The sequence below is a fragment of the Sabethes cyaneus genome, chromosome 3 (assembly GCF_943734655.1).
Source record: "Sabethes cyaneus chromosome 3, idSabCyanKW18_F2, whole genome shotgun sequence".
In the NCBI taxonomy this organism is placed as follows: Eukaryota; Metazoa; Arthropoda; class Insecta; order Diptera; family Culicidae; genus Sabethes; species Sabethes cyaneus.
The window spans coordinates 3,187,549-3,206,320 of record NC_071355.1 but is presented as its reverse complement, the minus strand read 5'-3'; the positions used below and the strand labels follow the sequence as shown (position 1 = coordinate 3,206,320).

General features: G+C 41.8%; 1 protein-coding gene across 1 annotated transcript; it reads left to right on the top strand.

Moving 5' to 3' along the window:
• The first annotated feature begins 88 nt into the window (after positions 1-88).
• Positions 89-16,918, top strand: LOC128744038 (tRNA (cytosine(34)-C(5))-methyltransferase-like). Its single transcript, XM_053840781.1, has 6 exons — positions 89-223; positions 2,593-2,706; positions 2,958-3,128; positions 12,193-13,738; positions 13,844-14,338; positions 16,722-16,918. The coding sequence occupies exons 1-6, from the start codon at positions 89-91 to the stop codon at positions 16,916-16,918; spliced, it is 2,658 nt and encodes an 885-aa protein (XP_053696756.1).
• Positions 16,919-18,772: the final 1,854 nt, after the last annotated feature.

Below are 18,772 nucleotides of genomic sequence, written 5' to 3'. Positions count from 1 at the left end.
GCGCAGAAGAACGGCGGAGGAGTTCTTCTGCGCCAGAAACTCCTTGCAGTAACGCTTTTTGTGTCCTGGTTTTTGGCAAAAGAAACACATGGCAGCACCGGCAGCGGCTGGCTTCGATCCATATTCCGAAGATTTTCCGCCGAACAGCTTGTTTTCGTCGATTAGTTTCGTCCTAACCAGTGCCATCTTGAGCTCCGCATCCGACCGGCTCTCTAGCATGGTGGTAAGAGCGTCGAAGGCCTCAGGGACACTGCGTAGAATCATGGCGACTTGCATATATTCCGAGAGCTTTTCCCCCGCATTTTCTAGACGATAATAGATCCCGTAAATGAATTCCTCCATGTTTTGGCCTTCCCGAAAGTTAAGTCCCCGTCAGGGTTGCTTTGTGATGGTGCGTTTTCAGCGCCTGCCGCGTGGTTTTCGCCGTCGTTTTCATCATGATGAGACTGTGCTGGCCATCCTGCTCCAGCAACGCAATTGTTGCTCTGGCCTTCTCGTCACCTTCAGTACATTCCGTGGTGACCGGATCAGAAGCTGTACCTGGAGAAACGTACTTCCATGAGGGAAGGAATCATGAACATTCGGACTTTGAACGCCCACGAATGGTGGTTCCGATTATTCAGCCGGGCGATCTTCGAAAAATCCATTTTCGTATTCGCATCCAACACCGGGTCCTGAGAAACTGAGCATATAACCTGTTGAAGATTAACCTAAAACGACTGGAAACGGGGGCTCAGCAACGTAGTAAAGACAAACACGTGTGCTTACTAGCTCAGTACAAGAAAGAAAGAATTATGATGTATCCCACCGCTGTCACCAGATTTTTTTAATTCCACTACCGACCAAACGGGTCGGCGTGTCAAAACCGAATCCTCAATTTATTAAACTTATTTTACACAGTTATTTCTTACTTGCTAAAAACGCTCTTTGCCCTAAGGAAACTCCTCCTTCTCGAGGTAGTTCCGTCCTATTCTGCCTATCGGCAGACCTCACGCTGTCCGTCGAGCTTCGCTCTCACGCATACATTTTGGTCCGTGGCTTTAGTACCGAACAGTTCAGCGGTCCATTGTTTACCTTAGTCGGCAAAAATGCAACGGCGAATTTGTCTTGGAAACTGTTCGTTGCCGGAGGTTATTTATTTTACTACGTCTTCAGTTAAAACTGTACAGACTGGATGCTTATGACCTATGTTAGTTGTCTAATGCTTACTCTGAAACGGTCTCTGGTTACGTGAAAATCGAAAACTACACTCAGATTATTTAACAAACATTTAACAACATTTCCCAAGTGGATGGTTTTGTCCAAATACAGTTCTATGTCTTACAGTGAGAAACAGCAGACGCTGTCGAGATCGTCGGATCGGAACGGAAAAGTTTGCCAATCGCAATAGGTCTGAGCAGTCAATTTGGTTGTTCAGTATGTCAAAAGCAAACATTCGTTGGAGATATATGCAACGTTGCTGCAAAAGCTCTAATCTTATTAGTAGGCATCTCTGTTCGTACGATGGTAATCTTTGCGGCTCACTCCAAGGCAGTCGCCGTAGCGCGAAACGAATGAAACAACGATGTACTCTTTCAATACGAGCAATCTGAGTTGCGTGGTAAGGTGCCCAGATTTGAACTGCATATTCGAGAACGCTTCGTACGAGTGAGCAGTACAGCGTCTTCAATGCATACACATCACGGAATTCTCGTGCACTACGGCGGATAAATCCAAGCATGGCAAAAGCCTTAGAAGTTGTCGCATTTATGTGCTCGTTAAAACATAGTTTGTAGTTCATTATCACACCCAAGTCTTTGATTGACGTAACTCGATCCATGCTGAAACTGTTTACTCTGTAATCGTATTTGATCCGTGGCATCCGTGCTTTAGTAAAACTTATTACCTTGCACTTCGTTGCGTTCATCCCCATTCCATTGACGGCACACCAACTTGACTACGATGTCAATGTCTTGCTGCAAAACAGCGCAATCGACCAACGAGCTGATGGTTCGGTATATCTTCAAGTCGTCGGCGTACATAAGATGATACGAGTTAATTCGGTGGCTCAAGTCATTCACGAACAAGATGAAAATTAGAGGACCGAGGTGACTGCCTTGTGGCACGCCGGATGGTGTTGAAAAACAGCCTGACACAACTGATCGCAATTTCACAACGGCAGATCTATTAAATAAATATGACTTCAACCACGAGATGAGCCAGTGAGGAAAACCTAGCTTTTCAAACTTTCTCAGTGTTAGTTCGTGGGGCACTTTGTCAAAAGCTTTGGCGAAATCCACGTAGATACTGTCTACTTGACATCGCTTCTCGAAACTTGAGTTGAGCGCGCTAGTGTATGTCATAAGATTTGTGGTAGTAGAGTGGATTTTCATGAAGCCATGCTGATATTCGCTTATGATGGGTTTTGCCGCAGAATACAGTTTATCGTGTATCAGAAGCTCGAGAGTTTTCGCCAGACAACAGAGAATCGAAATCGGTCGGTAATTTTTGACGTCGTGGGCGTTTCCAGCTTTTAGAATAGGCGTAACAGCAGATAATTTCCATTCCTCTGGAAAGACACTCTCCGAGATCGACAAGTTATATATTCGACAGAGCGGTGGTCCAAGCACATCGGCGCAACGACGAACAAATCCGGGAGGTGGCCTATCCGATCCTGGACCTTTGGACGGGTCAAGAGACTTCAATGTGCTGGTGACTTGCGCTGCGGTAAATGTTGGGCGTGGCATGTGTATATCGTACGAAGGCAAAGAACCTAACAGCTCCGGAGAAGCAACCGGAGAGTTATCATTGTAAACGGATTTGAAAAAAGTAGCGAAGAGTTCGACCGAGCCTTCGACGTCGTTACTCGGTTTGCCTTCGAAGGGCATATCTTGTGGTAAACGACTGAGTAGTCTTTCTATTTTTGAAAAATCGCCAGAAAGAGGACGGATGCGACTTAACATCATCTTCAATTCTAGAAACATACTCACGAAAGGAAAAAGATACACATTCGTCATAGTCTGCCTCGAGCCTGCGAAGAACATCCCTATTTTCTGCAGTGCGATGACGTAGAAAGCGTCGGCGTGCTTCGCGGAGAACGTTGCGTCGGTTTCGAAGTGCAGGGTTCCACCAAGGGTGATTGTTCGAGCGTCTGATATCAATTATACGAAGAGGAGTGTGTCTGATAACAACTCGGAATACCTCATCGTGAAAAATGGTAACTGCTGTGTTGGTATCTGCATCGCAGAGAAGTTCCTCCCAGTTCAGTAAGCTTAGTTCGGCAATAACAGCATCGTAATTACATCGGTTGAAGTCGATATCGCGAACTTCAGGTATTGAATTGAGGCTTCGCTGTGCGTTTAAGCGTAAGATGAGCGGTTTGTGATGACGGTCAGAGGGTAAAATCGTGGATGGCGCTTCGATCAGTTCAACCTCGCCGCTATTGCTTACGAAGGCCAAGTCAAGAGTCCTACCGTTCGTGTTACGCACGTTGCAAATTTGCTACAGTCCGCTGGCAATCATGTTTTCTGTGAAAACCATTTCTTGTTCGGAAGAGGCATTTGTCGCTATGTATGAATCAACATCGAGGTCGTAAGACCAGATCTTCGGGAGCTGCTTTGGTCATGATTTGTTGCACACAGTTAGAATGCGCGATGTACCTATCCGGTTCGCTGTTAGGCCTCAGATAGATTCCACATACATAGACCGATTTGGTCGAAAGAGAGAGTTTAACAACGACTTGCTCGAGCGCGTCACAATCGCCTAGGCGTACGGGAGTACTGGAGACAGATTTCTTAACAGCGATCAACGTTCCACCGCCTCTTTGTAAGTGACTAGAAGCGTGGCTGCGATCGCAGCGGAAGATATTATAGTTAGATGACAGCTCAGCATTTTTCACGTCATTCCGAAGCCACGTTTCGGTGACTACGATAACATCATAGTCACCAGAAGCAGTTGTTAAGTAAAAGTCATTTGTCTTCGTGCGTATTCTGCCGGCGTTCTGATAGTAAATAGTCAGTGGCGCGTTCACTCGGTTTCGTGGTGACGAGTCGTCGGTCGACCGCGGTTCGGTAGTACTCGCCAAGGGGCTTGCAGCAGTAAGGCGAGGGGAGATGTAGGTAGCTAGTACGGGAGTGCTTCTTAAACCGTTGGTAGTCAACACTACTGGGGTTGTCGTTGAAAGACGGAGGGTGCTTTCGGCGTCTCGGTTACAACGGTTGGTCTGAGACTCGTAGTTGCCGGATTCCAAAAAAAACTGCTTCTTGTTACCAGCGTCTTCAAATTCACGAAAACGAATTCCCCGGGGCCAGGTCTCAGTTGCAAGTGCAACAGACTTCAGTGCAGACGGCATTCCGATTTTGTACGACACGAATGTTAGCGATCTTGTGTCTTTTCCACGAGGAACGAGCTTGATTATCCGCAAGTTGGAAGTTTTCAGTATAGATTCCGCCAATTCGGAAACCTTTTCTTCGGGAATTTCTGGTAAAATTCCTGACAGATATAACCAGAATTTACTGAGAAAGGTTAAGAAACATGCGCGTTCGTTCACCTAGAATGTGGTGCAAACGCGACGTTTTTTTTTCATTTAAGTATTTTGCCCTACCGGCGCCGTCGCTCGATCGAGTCACCGACCGGCGCGGGTAATCGAATTAAATGTTAAATTTATGTTCGGAGCCGACCGGGGTTGATTCATCCGGGTTCAGCCAGATAAAAATGCGTGCATCCAATGTTACAGAAGGAAATGAGGGTCGCTTCATCAGTGATTCGTTACCGCGGAAGTAATGATGTCCAAAGAGAATGGTTGCCAGAAATAAAGCAGTTAAAAATAAAGTGTTGCGTCTAGAACCTGAGGGGTTCAGCAGATACAGTAAAGCTTTATTCAGCAATATTGTATACTAGTTCTACAAATGTTTCATTCATAACTTTCCCACATTTTGCTTAGCTGAGGCGGTACAGTCAAATGAATCCAAATTTGAGTCAAAAGGATCGTGTCATCTTTGATGGTTAATGTAATCTATACCTATAAAGAAGGATTTCTGTCTGTCTGTCTGTCTGTCTGTCTGTCTGTCTGTCCGTATGTTCCTTATAGAATCGAAAACTACAGAACCAATCGGCATGAAAATATGCATGTAGAGGTTTTTTGGGGCCAGGAAAGGTTTTAGTGATGGTTAGAAACCCCTCCCCACACTAAGAGGGGGGGCTCCCATACAATTGAAACACAAATTTCTGCATAACTCGACAACTAATCAAGCAAATAGAACAAAATTTGGCATGTGGGTGTTTTCGGTGACAAGAATTTATTCTATGGTAAATTGAGACCCCTCCCCTCTTTATAAGGGGAATTATAACTCCTCTCCTCTTTAAAAGGGGGGGCTTCCATACAAATTTCCTCATAACTCGAGAACTAATCAAGCAAATGGAACCAAATTTGGCATGTGAAGTTTTTTGAGGGCAAGAATATTTTCTACAGTAAATTAGGACCCCTCCCCACTTTAAGAGGGGGGGCTCCTGTACTAAAGAAACACAATTTTCCTCATAACTCGAGAACTAATCAAGCAAATGGAACCAAATTTGACACGTGGGTGTTTTTGGAGACAAAAATTCTTTCTATGCTGAACTGGGACCCCTCCTCACTTTAGGAGGGGGGGCTCCTATACAAATGAAATACAAATTTCCTCATAACTCGAGAGCTAATCAAGCAAATGAAACCAAATTTGGCATGTGAAAGTTTTCGAGGGCAAGAATATTTTCTATGGTGAATTAGAACCCCTCCCCACTTTAAGAGAGGGGGCTCCTATACAAACGAAATACAAATTTCCTCATAACTCGAGAACTAATCAAGCAAATGGAACCAAATTTGACACGTGGGTGTTTTTGGAGACAAAAATTTTTTCTATGATGAACTGGGACCCCTCCTCACTTTAGGAGGGGGGCTCCTATACAAATGAAATACAAATTTCCTCATAACTCGAGAGCTAATCAAGCAAATGAAACCAAATTTGGCATGTGAAAGTTTTCGAGGGCAAGAATATTTTCTATAGTGAATTAGAACCCCTCCCCACTTTAAGAGGGGGAGCTCCTATACAAACGAAATACAAATTTCCTCATAACTCGAGAACTAATCAAGCAAATGGAACCAAATTTGACACGTGGGTGTTTTTGGAGACAAAAATTTTTTCTATGATGAACTGGGACCCCTCCTCACTTTAGGAGGGGGGGCTCCTATACAAATGAAATACAAATTTCCTCATAACTCGAGAGCTAATCAAGCAAATGAAACCAAATTTGGCATGTGAAAGTTTTCGAGGGCAAGAATATTTTCTATGGTGAATTAGAACCCCTCCCCACTTTAAGAGGGGGGGCTCCTATACAAACGAAATACAAATTTCCTCATAACTCGAGAACTAATCAAGCAAATGGAACCAAATTTGACACGTGGGTGTTTTTGGAGACAAAAATTCTTTCTATGCTGAACTGGGACCCCTCCTCACTTTAGGAGGGGGGGCTCCTATACAAATGAAATAGAAATTTCCTCAACTCGAGAGCTAATCAAGTAAATGAAACCAAATTTGGCATGTGAAAGTTTTCGAGGGCAAGAATATTTTCTATGGTGAATTAGAACCCCTCCCCACTTTAAGAGGGGGGGCTCCTATACAAACGAAATACAAATTTCCTCATAACTCGAAAACTAATCAAGCAAATGGAACCAAATTTGGCACGTGAGTGTTTTTGGAGACAAAAATTTTTTCAATGATGAATTGGGACCCCTACCCACTTTAGGAGGGGGGGCTCCTACACAAATGAAATTCAAATTTCCTCATAACTCGAGAACTAATCAAGCAAATAGAACCAAATTTGGCATGTGGAGGTTTCTGGAGGCAAAAATATTTTCTATGGTGGATTAGGACCCCTCCCAACTTTAAGAGGGGGTGCTTCTACACAAATAAAATACAAATTTCCTCATAATTCGAGAACTAATCAAGCAAAAGGAACCATATTTGGCATGTGGGTGTTTTTGGAGGCAACCATTTTTTCTATGATGAATTAGGACCCCTTACCTTTTCAAGAGGGGGGGCTCTCATACAAACGAAATACAAATTTCCTCATACCTCTAGAACTAATCAAGCAAATGGAACCAAATTTATCATGTGGGTGTTTTTGTAGGCAAGAATATTTTCTATGGTATATTTTCTATGGATTTCCCCACTTTAAGAGGGGGGGGGGGGCTCCTATACAAATGAAAAACAAATTTCCTCATAACTCGAGAACTAATCAAGCAAATGAAACCAAATTTGGCATGTGGGAGTTTTAGATGGCAGAAATTTTTTCTATGCTGAATTACGACCCCTTCCCCTTTTAAGAGGGGAGCTCCCATACAAATGAAATTCAAATTTCCTTATAACTTGAGAACTAATCAAGCAAATGGAGCCAAATTTGGTATGTGGGAGATTTTGGAGTCTTGAATTCATTTTACGATAGTTAGAGACCTCTCACCTCTGTGGTGAGACTCTCATATAAATAAAACAGAAATTTTTGTGAAAATCAAAAACTAATCGAACTCGAGAAATTCGAGACTCTTCCATAAAACATTAGTCAATACAAGACCACAAAAACTATCTATAGTAACACTAGATCGGTCGCGAGTGTTGCCGGTGACCCGCCGTCGGAAGCGCCGCCCACTGGGGGGCTTGCAAAACTCGAGATTGTGACAAAGATCATCCGAGATTCATGATTTATGTACAACACAGGTTAATTTGTGGCAATACGAAGTTTGTCGGGTCAGCTAGTCTATACCTATAAAAATGGATTTCTGTCTGTCTGTCCTGTGTTCTTTATAGAATCAAAAACTACTGAACCAATCGGCGTGAAAATTTGCATGTAGAGGTTTTTGGGGCCAGGAAAGGTTTTGGTGATGGTTAGAGACCCCTCCCCCCACTAAGAGGGGGGGCTCCCATACAAATGAAACACAAATTTCTGCATAACTCGAGAACTAATCAAGCAAATAGAACCAAATTTGGCATTTGGGTGTTTTCGGTGACAAGAATTTATTCTAGGGTAATTTGAGACCCCTCCCCTCTTTATAAGGGGAATTATAACTCCTCTCCCCTTTAAGAGGGGGGGTTTCCATGCAAATTTCCTCATAACTCGAGAACTAATCAAGCAAATGGAACCAAATTTGGCATGCGAAAGTTTTCGAGGGCAAGAAAATTTTCTATGTTGAATTAGGACCCCTCCTCACTTTAAGAGGGGGGGCTCCTGTACAAATGAAATACCAATTTCCTCATAACTCGAGCACTAATCAAGCAAATGGAACCAAATTTGGCATGTGTGTGTTTTTGAAGACAAAATTTTTTTCTATGATGAATTGGGACCCCTCCCTACTTTAAGTCGGGGGGGGGGGGGGGGGTAGGCTCCTATACAAACGAAATACAAATTTCCTTATAACTCGAGAGCTAATCCAGCAAATGGAACCAAATTTGGCATGTAGATGTTTTTGGAGGCAAGAATTTTTTCTATGATGAATAAGAACCTCTTCCCACTTTAGGAGGGGGGGCTCCTACACAAATGAAATACAAATTTCCTCATAACTCGAGAACTAATCAAGCAAATAGAACCAAATTTGGCATGTGGGTGTTTTCGGTGACAAGAATTTATTCTATGGTAAATTGAGACCTCTCCCTCTTTATATGGGGAATTGTAACTCCTCTCCCCTTTAAGAGGGGGGGGCTTCCATACAAATTTCCTCATAACTCGAGAACTAATCAAGCAAATGGAACCAAATTTGGCATGTAAAGGTTTTCGAGGGCAGGAAAATTTTCTACGGTGAATTAGGACCCCTCCCCACTCTAAGAGGGGGGGCTCCTGTACAAATGAAATACAAATTTCCTCCTAACTCGAGAACTAATCAAGCAATAGAACAACATTTGGCATGTGGGTGTTTTTTTTGGTGACAAGAATTTATTCTATGGTGAATTGAGACCGCTCCCCTCTTTGTAAGAGGAATTATAACTCCTCTCCCCTTTAAGAGGGGGGGCTTCCATACAAATTTCCTCATAACTCGAGAGCTAATCAAGCAAATGCAACCAAATTTGGCATGTGAAGGTTTTCGAGAGCAAGAAAATTTTCTATGGTGAATTAGGACCCCTCCCCACTTTAAGAGGAGGGGCTCCTGTACAAATGAAATACAAATATCGTCATAACTCGAGAACTAATCAAGCGAATTGAACCAAATTTGGCATATGTGTGTTTTTGGAGACAATTTTTTTTTCAATGATGAATTGGGACCCCTCCCCACTTTAGGAGGGGGGTCCTATACAAACGAAATACAAATTTCCTCATAACTCGAGAACTAATCCAGCAATTGGAACCAAATTTGGCGTGTAGGTGTTTTTGGAGGCAAGAATTTTTTCTGTGGTGTATTACGACCCCTTTCCCTTTTAAGAGGGTGGGCTCCCATACAAATGAAATACAAATTTCCTTATAATTTGAGTACTAATCAAGCAAATGGAACCAAATTTAGCATGTAGGAGACTTTTGAGTCTTGAATTTATTTTATGATAGTCAGAGACCTCTCACCCCTGTGGTAGGGGGATATGGACTCTCATACAAATAAAACAGAAATTTTTGCGAAACTCAAAAACTAATCCAACTCGAGAAATTCGAGACTCTTCCATAAAACATTAATCAATAACAAGACCACAAAAACTATCTATAGTAACACTAGATCATTCAGGACGAGCCGGTCGCGAGTGTTGCCGGTGACCCGCCGTCGGAAGCGCCGCCCACTGGGGGGCTTGCAAAACTCGAGAAGTGACAAAGATCATCCGAGATTCATGATTTATGTACAACACAGGTTAATTTGTGGCAATACGAAGTTTGTCGGGTAAAAATTTTCTATGGTGAATTAGGACCCCTCCCCACTTTAAGAGGAGGGGCTCCTGTACAAATGAAATACAAATTTCCTCATAACTCGAGAACTAATCAAGCGAATTGAACCAAATTTGGCATATGTGGGTTTTTGGAGACAATTTTTTTTTCAATGATTCACTTTAGGAGGGGGGGTCCTATACAAACGAAATACAAATTTCCTCATAACTCGAGAACTAATCCAGCAAATGGAACCAAATTTGGCGTGTAGGTGTTTTTGGAGGCAAGAATTTTTTCTGTGATGAATTAGGACCTCTTCCCACATTAGGAGGGGGGGCTCCAATACAAATGAAATACAAATTTCCCCATAACTCGAGAACTAATCAAGCAAATAGAACCAAATTCGGCATGTGGAGGTTTTTGGAGGCAAAAATATTTTCTACGGTGAATTAGGACCCTTCCACACTTCAAGAGGGGGGGCTTCTACACAAATGAAATACAAATTTCCTCATAATTCGAGAACTAATCAAGCAAATGGAACCATATTTGGCATGTGGGTGTTTTTGGAGGCAACCATTTTTCCCATTATGAATTAGGACTTCTTACCTTTTTAGGAGTGGGGGGGCTCCCATTCAAACGAAATACAAATTTGCTCCTAACTTTAGAACTAATCAAGCAAATGGAACCAAATTTGGCATGTGAGAGTTTTAGATGGCAGAATTTTTTTTCTGTGGTGTATTACGACCCCTTTCCCTTTTAAGAGGGTGGGCTCCCATACAAATGAAATACAAATTTCCTTATAATTTGAGTACTAATCAAGCAAATGGAACCAAATTTAGCATGTAGGAGATTTTTGAGTCTTGAATTTATTTTATGATAGTTAGAGACCTCTCACCCCTGTGGTAGGGGGATATGGACTCTCATACAAATAAAACAGAAATTTTTGCGAAACTCAAAAACTAATCCAACTCGAGAAATTCGAGACTCTTCCATAAAACATTAATCAATAACAAGACCACAAAAACTATCTATAGTAACACTAGATCATTCAGGACGTGCCGGTCGCGAGTGTTGCCGGTGACCCGCCGTCGGAAGCGCCGCCCACTGGGGGGCTTGCAAAACTCGAGAAGTGACAAAGATCATCCGAGATTCATGATTTATGTACAACACAGGTTAATTTGTGGCAATACGAAGTTTGTCGGGTCAGCTAGTACCACATAAAACTCAGATTAACCAACTAAATGTCTATGTTAGCAATTAAAAATTAAATAAGTTTTTTTTTCTTTTTCTCTTTCAATTCACGGATACTTTAGCGCCGCAATAAGAAAAGGAAACCGGCAAATCCGGTAAGTATTACTTTAGAAAACCTTCCCTTATCTCGCTTAGCTTCCGTTCTTTTCTCTTCACGTTTTGTCCCAATCTTGGAACACTATAAAATACCGTATATCAGTCAGCAAATTCCTTCCTTATGAAAAGGCGAATATTGAAGATAAGCTTCTTAACCCTCCGTTACTCGCGCTGTCGTATTTTGTACAACACCTGTGAACCGTTAACTTTATCTCGGCATATCTCGGGATTCCAGCAATAAAGAAATCTACTGTTTTCAGCAAAGTTGATCCGCAGATCAAGATCTTTCAAACGTTGGAAAAAATTTCTTCATAAGTTTTTCACCAAGTGGCATTAGTATGCGAGTGAATTCTGTTAGGTTTTGGCATGCTTATAAATCGAAGTTGGCGCGAGTAACGAAAGGTTAAACGAGGAAGCGTTTACAGAGATGAGGAAATGACGAAAAACTAATGGTGATGTAAATTGCTGTTTAAAAGACCATTCTACGGCTTTCGTTTTTATTTTCAAATTACCTCATCGTAGAGCTTAAAATTTTCAATAATTTTCATACGTGTGGTGAATCTTCTTCACTTTACGATTCAGCATCTAATGTATATCTATATTTTATCCGGTTGAACTATGTCGACCCTAAATTGTCAAGCCGTTTATAATCCTTGTTGGAGATATCGTATAACGTTTTTTTTGTTATTCTGGAGTTAAGAGGAAAATTTGTATTTCCTCTAAACGCTTATTCACTTCAAATATTCGTATGCCAGGAACCGTGCATCGCAGTTTTGGCCTGAAAAAGTTTTCCATAAAATTCTCCACGGTAGTGGAAAATTCCAAAAGAAAAAGTTGGAAAATTCTGTTGTAATTTCTGGAAAGGGTTCTTGACAAATTTTCATAAAAAGTCGCTAATAAGAAATCGGCTGATGAGAAAAAAGCCGTTAGAGGAAAGCGGAGAATTTCATTGAGCCGAAAAGGAAATTTAGAGGTTATGCATTGATATTTCCATTGCAGGATGGATCGGAACCGGAAAGAAAGCTAGGAGGCCCACCGCGAGACAGCTTCGAGGATTACTATAAACATCTGAAGATTTGTCCGGAAGATGAATGGGATCAGTTTACGGGAAAGCAACGGGCACCTTTGCCAATCGTGTTCCGCCTTACCTGGCCGAAGCGCTATGCGCAGCGTTTGCTGCGGGTGTTGAAGGAAAACTATTTGGTTCAATATGATAAACTAGCTACTGAACTCAGGGAGAAAGGCGAAGAAGTACCGAAACTTGTATGTCTCTCGTGGTACCCTGACGAATTGGCTTGGCAATTTGAGCTGCCCCCCGCAGGCAGTCCTTTGTCGGAACTGTTGGATAAACTGCACGAATTTGTGATCTCCGAGCAAATATCATCAAATATTTTTGTGCAGGATGCTATTTCGATGATTCCGCCCCTGCTGTTGGGCGTGGAGTCTCATCATATGGTGCTGGATATGCGCTCAGGTACGGGAATGAAAATGACTCAGTTGATCGAAGGTCTGCATAGTGGTGGTAGAGAAACCGTTCCCAAAGGATTTCTTATAGCCAACGATGCCGATCAACGTGCTTTCCAGTTAGTTCATCTGGCCAAGCGTCTAGGTTCGGGTGGTCTCCTAGTGACCCAGGCTGATTTGGCAACATTCCCAGAGCTGCAGCTAACGAACGAAGCTGGCGAATTGGAGAATATACGGTATGATCGTATACTGTGCAATGTTCCTTGTTCGGGAGATGGAAACATGCGCCAAAGTGAGAACGTTTACAGAAAGTGGAACTTGGGGAAGGCTCACACTTTGTTTGGCGAGCAGAGTCGTGTGGTAAAGAGATGTGCTGAACTGCTAAAGGTCGGAGGAAAGCTAGTTTACACGACCGATTCCTTGAACCCGATAGAAAACGAGGCGGTTTTGCACAACCTTCTGGTTCTAGCAGGAGACTCCCTAGAAATTGTCGACGCAAGTGACTTGCTGCCAACGCTTAAGTATAACCCAGGAATGACCTACTGGGAGCCAACCGGTAAAAGCATGCAGTTCTATAAGTCTTTCGACGAAGTACCGGACAACCTTCGTCCTTCGATTCGTGAATGTATGTTTCCACCAGCACCGGAGGATGCACAAAAATACAATCTTACCCGGTGCATTCGAGTGTTGCCACATCATCAAGACACTGCGGCCGGTTTCTTTGCGGTTATCGAAAAGAAGAAAGAGGTACCTTGGGAGGTGATTGATTATTCAGTGCAGGATAAGCCAGAGGATGCTGAGATGAAGACCGCAGACGAAGCTTCGGTTGAAGCAAAGGGGGATGCTGAGATGAAGACCACAGACGAAGCTTCCGGTGAAGCAAAGGATAAGCCAGCGGATGCTGAGATGAAGACCACAGACGAAGCTTCCGGTGAAGCAAAGGATAAGCCAGCGGATGCTGAGATGAAGACCACAGACGAAGCTTCAGGTGAAGCAAAGGATAACCCAGCGGATGCTGAGACCGCAAACAAAGCTTCGAGTGCAGCAAGCCCTGAACCTGCTCGGTTGGTATTTTTTGACGGTACAGAAGAGAGTTACCAATGGATAAAAAATTTCTACAAGTTGTCAGATGGTATTATTAATTTTACTATTCTCAGAATAGAGTATTGAATATTTTTCGTTTTAGATTTTAATCCGAGTAATCTGGTGTCGACCAGTCGAGATATAAAGTATAAGAGATACTTCTTTTGCGTGGACCTTCTGCGCAACGTTATCACTAACAATGAGGATCGCATTAAGATACACCAGGTAGGAGTGAAAGTGTTCACTCGCAACCTGGACACTCGCGACAAATCGGTTTCATATCATATGTCGAATCGTGGACATCCAAGTGTTCTTAAGCATGTTAACAATCGTAAGATAACTATTGGAAGGGAAGATCTAGTGAAGTTGTTAAAAAACACCGACTCACGGGCAAATCCGCAAACAATCGGTTTGAGCGAAGCGCTCATTAAGGAAACGATAACTATGGGACCGGGCAGCATTGTACTGCAATATAAAGAGGATGATCTAGAGCTGAACATAATGTGCTGGCGCGGACACGAATACTTCCTAGCGTATCTTGCCCTATCCAGAAAGCTGCACGTGCTGAGATTAATGGGAGAGGACGTTACGGAACTTGGTAAGTGAGATTGTGGAATGCGCACAGGCAAAAATTAGCTTACACACTTTATTTTCATTTACAGAACTCTTTGCCAAAAAGCCAAAGAAGGCAGCTACGCAACCCAACGAGGCTAGTGCAAGCGATGGTTACGGTCTATCTTCGTGTTGTATTCTTTAAACGAGTTCCACTTTATCTGATGAACTACCTCAGTAGAAATAAAATGTATTTGGGAGTTTTCAAGTTTGCTTAACACAAAAAAATACTAAATTGATTTATAACAAAATAATATATTATATGTAATAAATTTACCAAATATCTATATATACTAAATACGTTTTAAATTACTCATGCATCCATTTGAAACTTCCGTTCGTGATCGGATTTCCTTACCGTTCTTCAACTGATCTCCAAACGCAGAATTGTGGCCATATGGCAAATTAGGGAGCTTCAAATTAAAAAGTAATTCGATAGAAAAAGGTCAAACGAACGGGGTTCACGGCATTCATCAAGCCAGATCCTTTCTTTGATGATTGAAATTCAAATTGAATTGGCCATTCTTTTAATCTTGCTAGAACTTAGCCTTCAAAAGATTGCTCGGTGCTACGCTTCGAATCTGTCTTTTCGATCACCAATTTGCTTGCACCGGAAGGTGAATCGTCTAAACCAATTGCATTGTTATATTCCTGAGCAGAATGTTCGCCATCTGTATCACAACGTCTTAGAATGTGATTCTAAGTCATTTTTGCGATCAACAAATCTGTAACCTTTATGCTCCATTGAATAACCGCGACAAAGGTAAGCTTTCTCACTTTCGGGTTCGTCTTGCTTCCCTGTTAACATCGGGAATGACAACGAACGATTCGCTCCCGAACACTCGTGGATGAGCAAGTTCCGCGGTTTTTGTCCCCACCACAGCTCGAAAGGTTTCGGAATGTCAGATGGTTCTGAAGATACGTTGCAGTCAATCAATACTGCGTTTCGAGTCAACCGTTCAGCGACAATGCAGGTTGCTATTTCAGTAGTCGATCTATTTTTACGCATCATCTGCATCGTTTGATTGAAGAGAACAGCGAATATAGCGAGGTTTAAGCCTAACAAGCTTTTCAGACCAGCGCACGTAATTGCTAATATTCTAGGTTACCTTCTACTTATGCTTCAACAGATGTAAGCAACTGTAAAGCAACTTAAATCGTCGTTAACGTGGCATAATTTGATCCGCATCAAACTTTTTCGAAATTTCACTATTTCACCGCCTTTCCCGGTCGGTAGCTCACTTATTTTCACTCATCGCACATACAGCGGAACACTACAATGCCGGCAATCGCAAGCCGGTATTGCGTTCTATTTTTATTACGGGTTCATGGAAATAGTTCTGGGCCCATAACCTGACTAACCTCTAACGGCACATTCGTACGGCATGTATCACCTGGTTGGGATAAATGCCCACAGTAGTAAAGTTAGTTAATCAAGCTTTGACAGCTCACTGATACGATGTGGCATAAAATAAAAGTGAACACACCTCAAAAGTTCAAACTAATGATCGCGGTGGTAAGTCCCCAACCAGGGAAAAAACTGACACCAGAGCCTCGACAAGCAAGCGGAAGCGGTTCTCGATGTACGATATACCGTTTCACACGCTCACCGCTACTATGAACCCAGTTGAGATGTTTGGAAGTTCGCATCCGCACTAGCGTGCCACGGCCATAAACATTAACCCTCTCTGTCCCATGGTAGCACAGGTGATCCACAACTTTAGATCGCCGGTACGGGTAGTAAAGTAAACTAATCCTCAAATAAAACTATACAATAGTTGCATTATTATTTCGATAACATTAGCAAAAAAAACTATTGAAATTGATAAACAATAAACATTTTTTCGCAATTTTTTGTTTTCAAAGGTCCTGAATTTTAAAGGAAAAAATGAAGACATATTTCGTCTGCTCCCTGCTTTTCAATAAAAGCTCATTTCAAGCAAAAAAAATGTTTTGCTGTTGCTTCGTGTTTTGTTTATCAGTTTCGACAATAAAAAGTTCACTATTTTTGGTCATTGTCAAGATTCAGCAGATTTTAATGTAGATCACAGATGCTCCTATGGGACAGAAACGACTATCATACTAAATCAAGCTTCAATGAACAAACGTCATATTTTTGTTTACATTTACATCCTGTTTTTCTCTTTGCATTAGTTATTGAATAATTTGAAGAAACGACTCGAAACTGCAACGGAAATGCGAGTAAAGTTTTGGATTTTCACGGATTTGATGAAGACGATGAAGTAACGCACGGATTTGAAATTCCAAGACAATGTCCGAAAATGTTTGAAACTGTACAATAAGAAGGTTGCGAAATGTGATTATTTATTTTGCTGAAATTTAAATATTTTTTCATTTCTTCTAAACAGATGAATATGAATCTATGGACCTGGAAATAAACGGAGATTCGGAGATTGAAGGACTTGAAGGTAGCGATGAAGAGGATGAAGTGCATAGCTATTTTTCTCGACGTGTTATGCCTACAAACATAACCTCCAAAAAGGAGGGTGAAAGTTTGATCAATGCTGGTGATAAAAAAAAAAGCGAAAGCGGAAGCGAAAAATAGCGAATGTTCGGACACGGTCGAATGTAGTTATTCCACGTTGGCATCCAGTCAAAAAAGTGACCGAAATGCCGATTTGTCCGACAATACAAAATGATTTAACGAAAAATTGCTTGAGCCCCTACCAGTACTTTCAAATGTTTTGCCTTTCTACTATATTTTTGACCAAGATATACTCCGCAATATTGTGGAAGAAACTAACATATATTCGATGCAGAAAACCAAAAACGGTGCGTCGATCCAAACCATAGAAAAGGAGATGGAGCAATTTCTGGGCATGCTTCTGTTGATGGGCATATTCAAATCACCGTCGTACAAATCATATTGGCAATCTGCTACCAGATATGCACCAATTGCTGATGTCATGCCAAGAAACCGTTTTGATGATATCAAAAGATTCTTACATTTCAATAACAACAAGTTCATGAAAAAACTACAAGGTATCCAGCCCTAAGGGTTGTACGAAAGGGTGACGTAGGACTATGTCAGATCATTAGATCAAAGACTAATGTAAACTGCATTTCTGGTATATGTATGTTTACAAGAATATGTGACTGTCATTGTTTAAGTGGATGTTTAAAAGAGAAGAGCGAAATATTCAGATTCAATTTTTCATTCAATGCAATGGTGACTTTGAAAATACGTGGACGGGGGTTCATAAGTACAACGCCTGCAACCATTGAGACAGAGATTTTTTTTAAAATCACTTGTGTGCACATTAAGGTTGAAATAGTAATAAATGACCAGCCCAGAGATTATTGCATTAAATATGATTATGCGTAGCTTGACATGTTTCAATAATCTTACTCACTCTCGCTTGTGGCCTTTAAAAGGGTCATTGGTTACAAATAACTTTAAAGCCAAAGCACGTTCATCGCAAATATGATGAGCCATTCGAATGTCCTTCTCTTTTGACATGGCAACAGGCACGTAAGTTAGCGACGTCGATTCACCGTCTCTTGCTCCGAGAAGGTTTCACTACTTTACTTTCACAGCTTACCACCTGTTACATAGCGGAAAATATGGCAAATGCGCAAAAATTTCTATTTTATTTGAAAGAGAGTCCTTATCCTCCTACCACAGGGGTGAGGGGTCTCAAACCATCATAAAACAAATTCATGCCTCCAAAAACCCCATCTGCCAAATTTGGTTTGCTTGATTAGTTCTCGAGTTACGTGGAAATATGTGTATATGGGAACCCCCCTCTTACGTTCTTCATAAAATTGCTCTCTATCCCCCATCATAAAATTGCTGGTCATTTTTTCTATCCAACGACATATAAATTGTTCTGTTTCGTTCAGTAGTTTAGTAGTTATTAGCATTTGAAATCTTTCATGCAAACGTTACACTTCTATTTTCGTTTTCACAAAGTGCTACCCAATCCCAGTATAGTAAACAAAGACGTAGTCCTACGTCAAAACGTGGTGAAGCTGGATACGATAAGTTATTCAAAGTACGTCCATTCATTGACCGCTTGCGGGATAACTTCTTGAAAGTTCAGCCAGATACACACCAGTGCATAGATGAAATTATGATTCCCTCTAAGTCTTCTTCGCCACTTCGACAGTATAACAAGAGTAAACCTCATAGATTTGGTATCAAAGTAGAAGGACGGGCCGGCGCAGATGGATTTTTGTATGATTTTCAAATATATTGTGGGAAATCAAATATTGAGTCGAACAATCCCTGGGGACTAAGCGGAGACGTTGTTTTGAAATTAATTGATACTTTGCCGCCAAGTAAACCGTTTCGGATCTACGCAGATAACTGGTTTTCATCGTATTCGTTGGCGAAAGAAATAAAGCAACGAGGAATGGGAGACACTGGCACCATTCGTCTAAATAGAATACCTGGCAT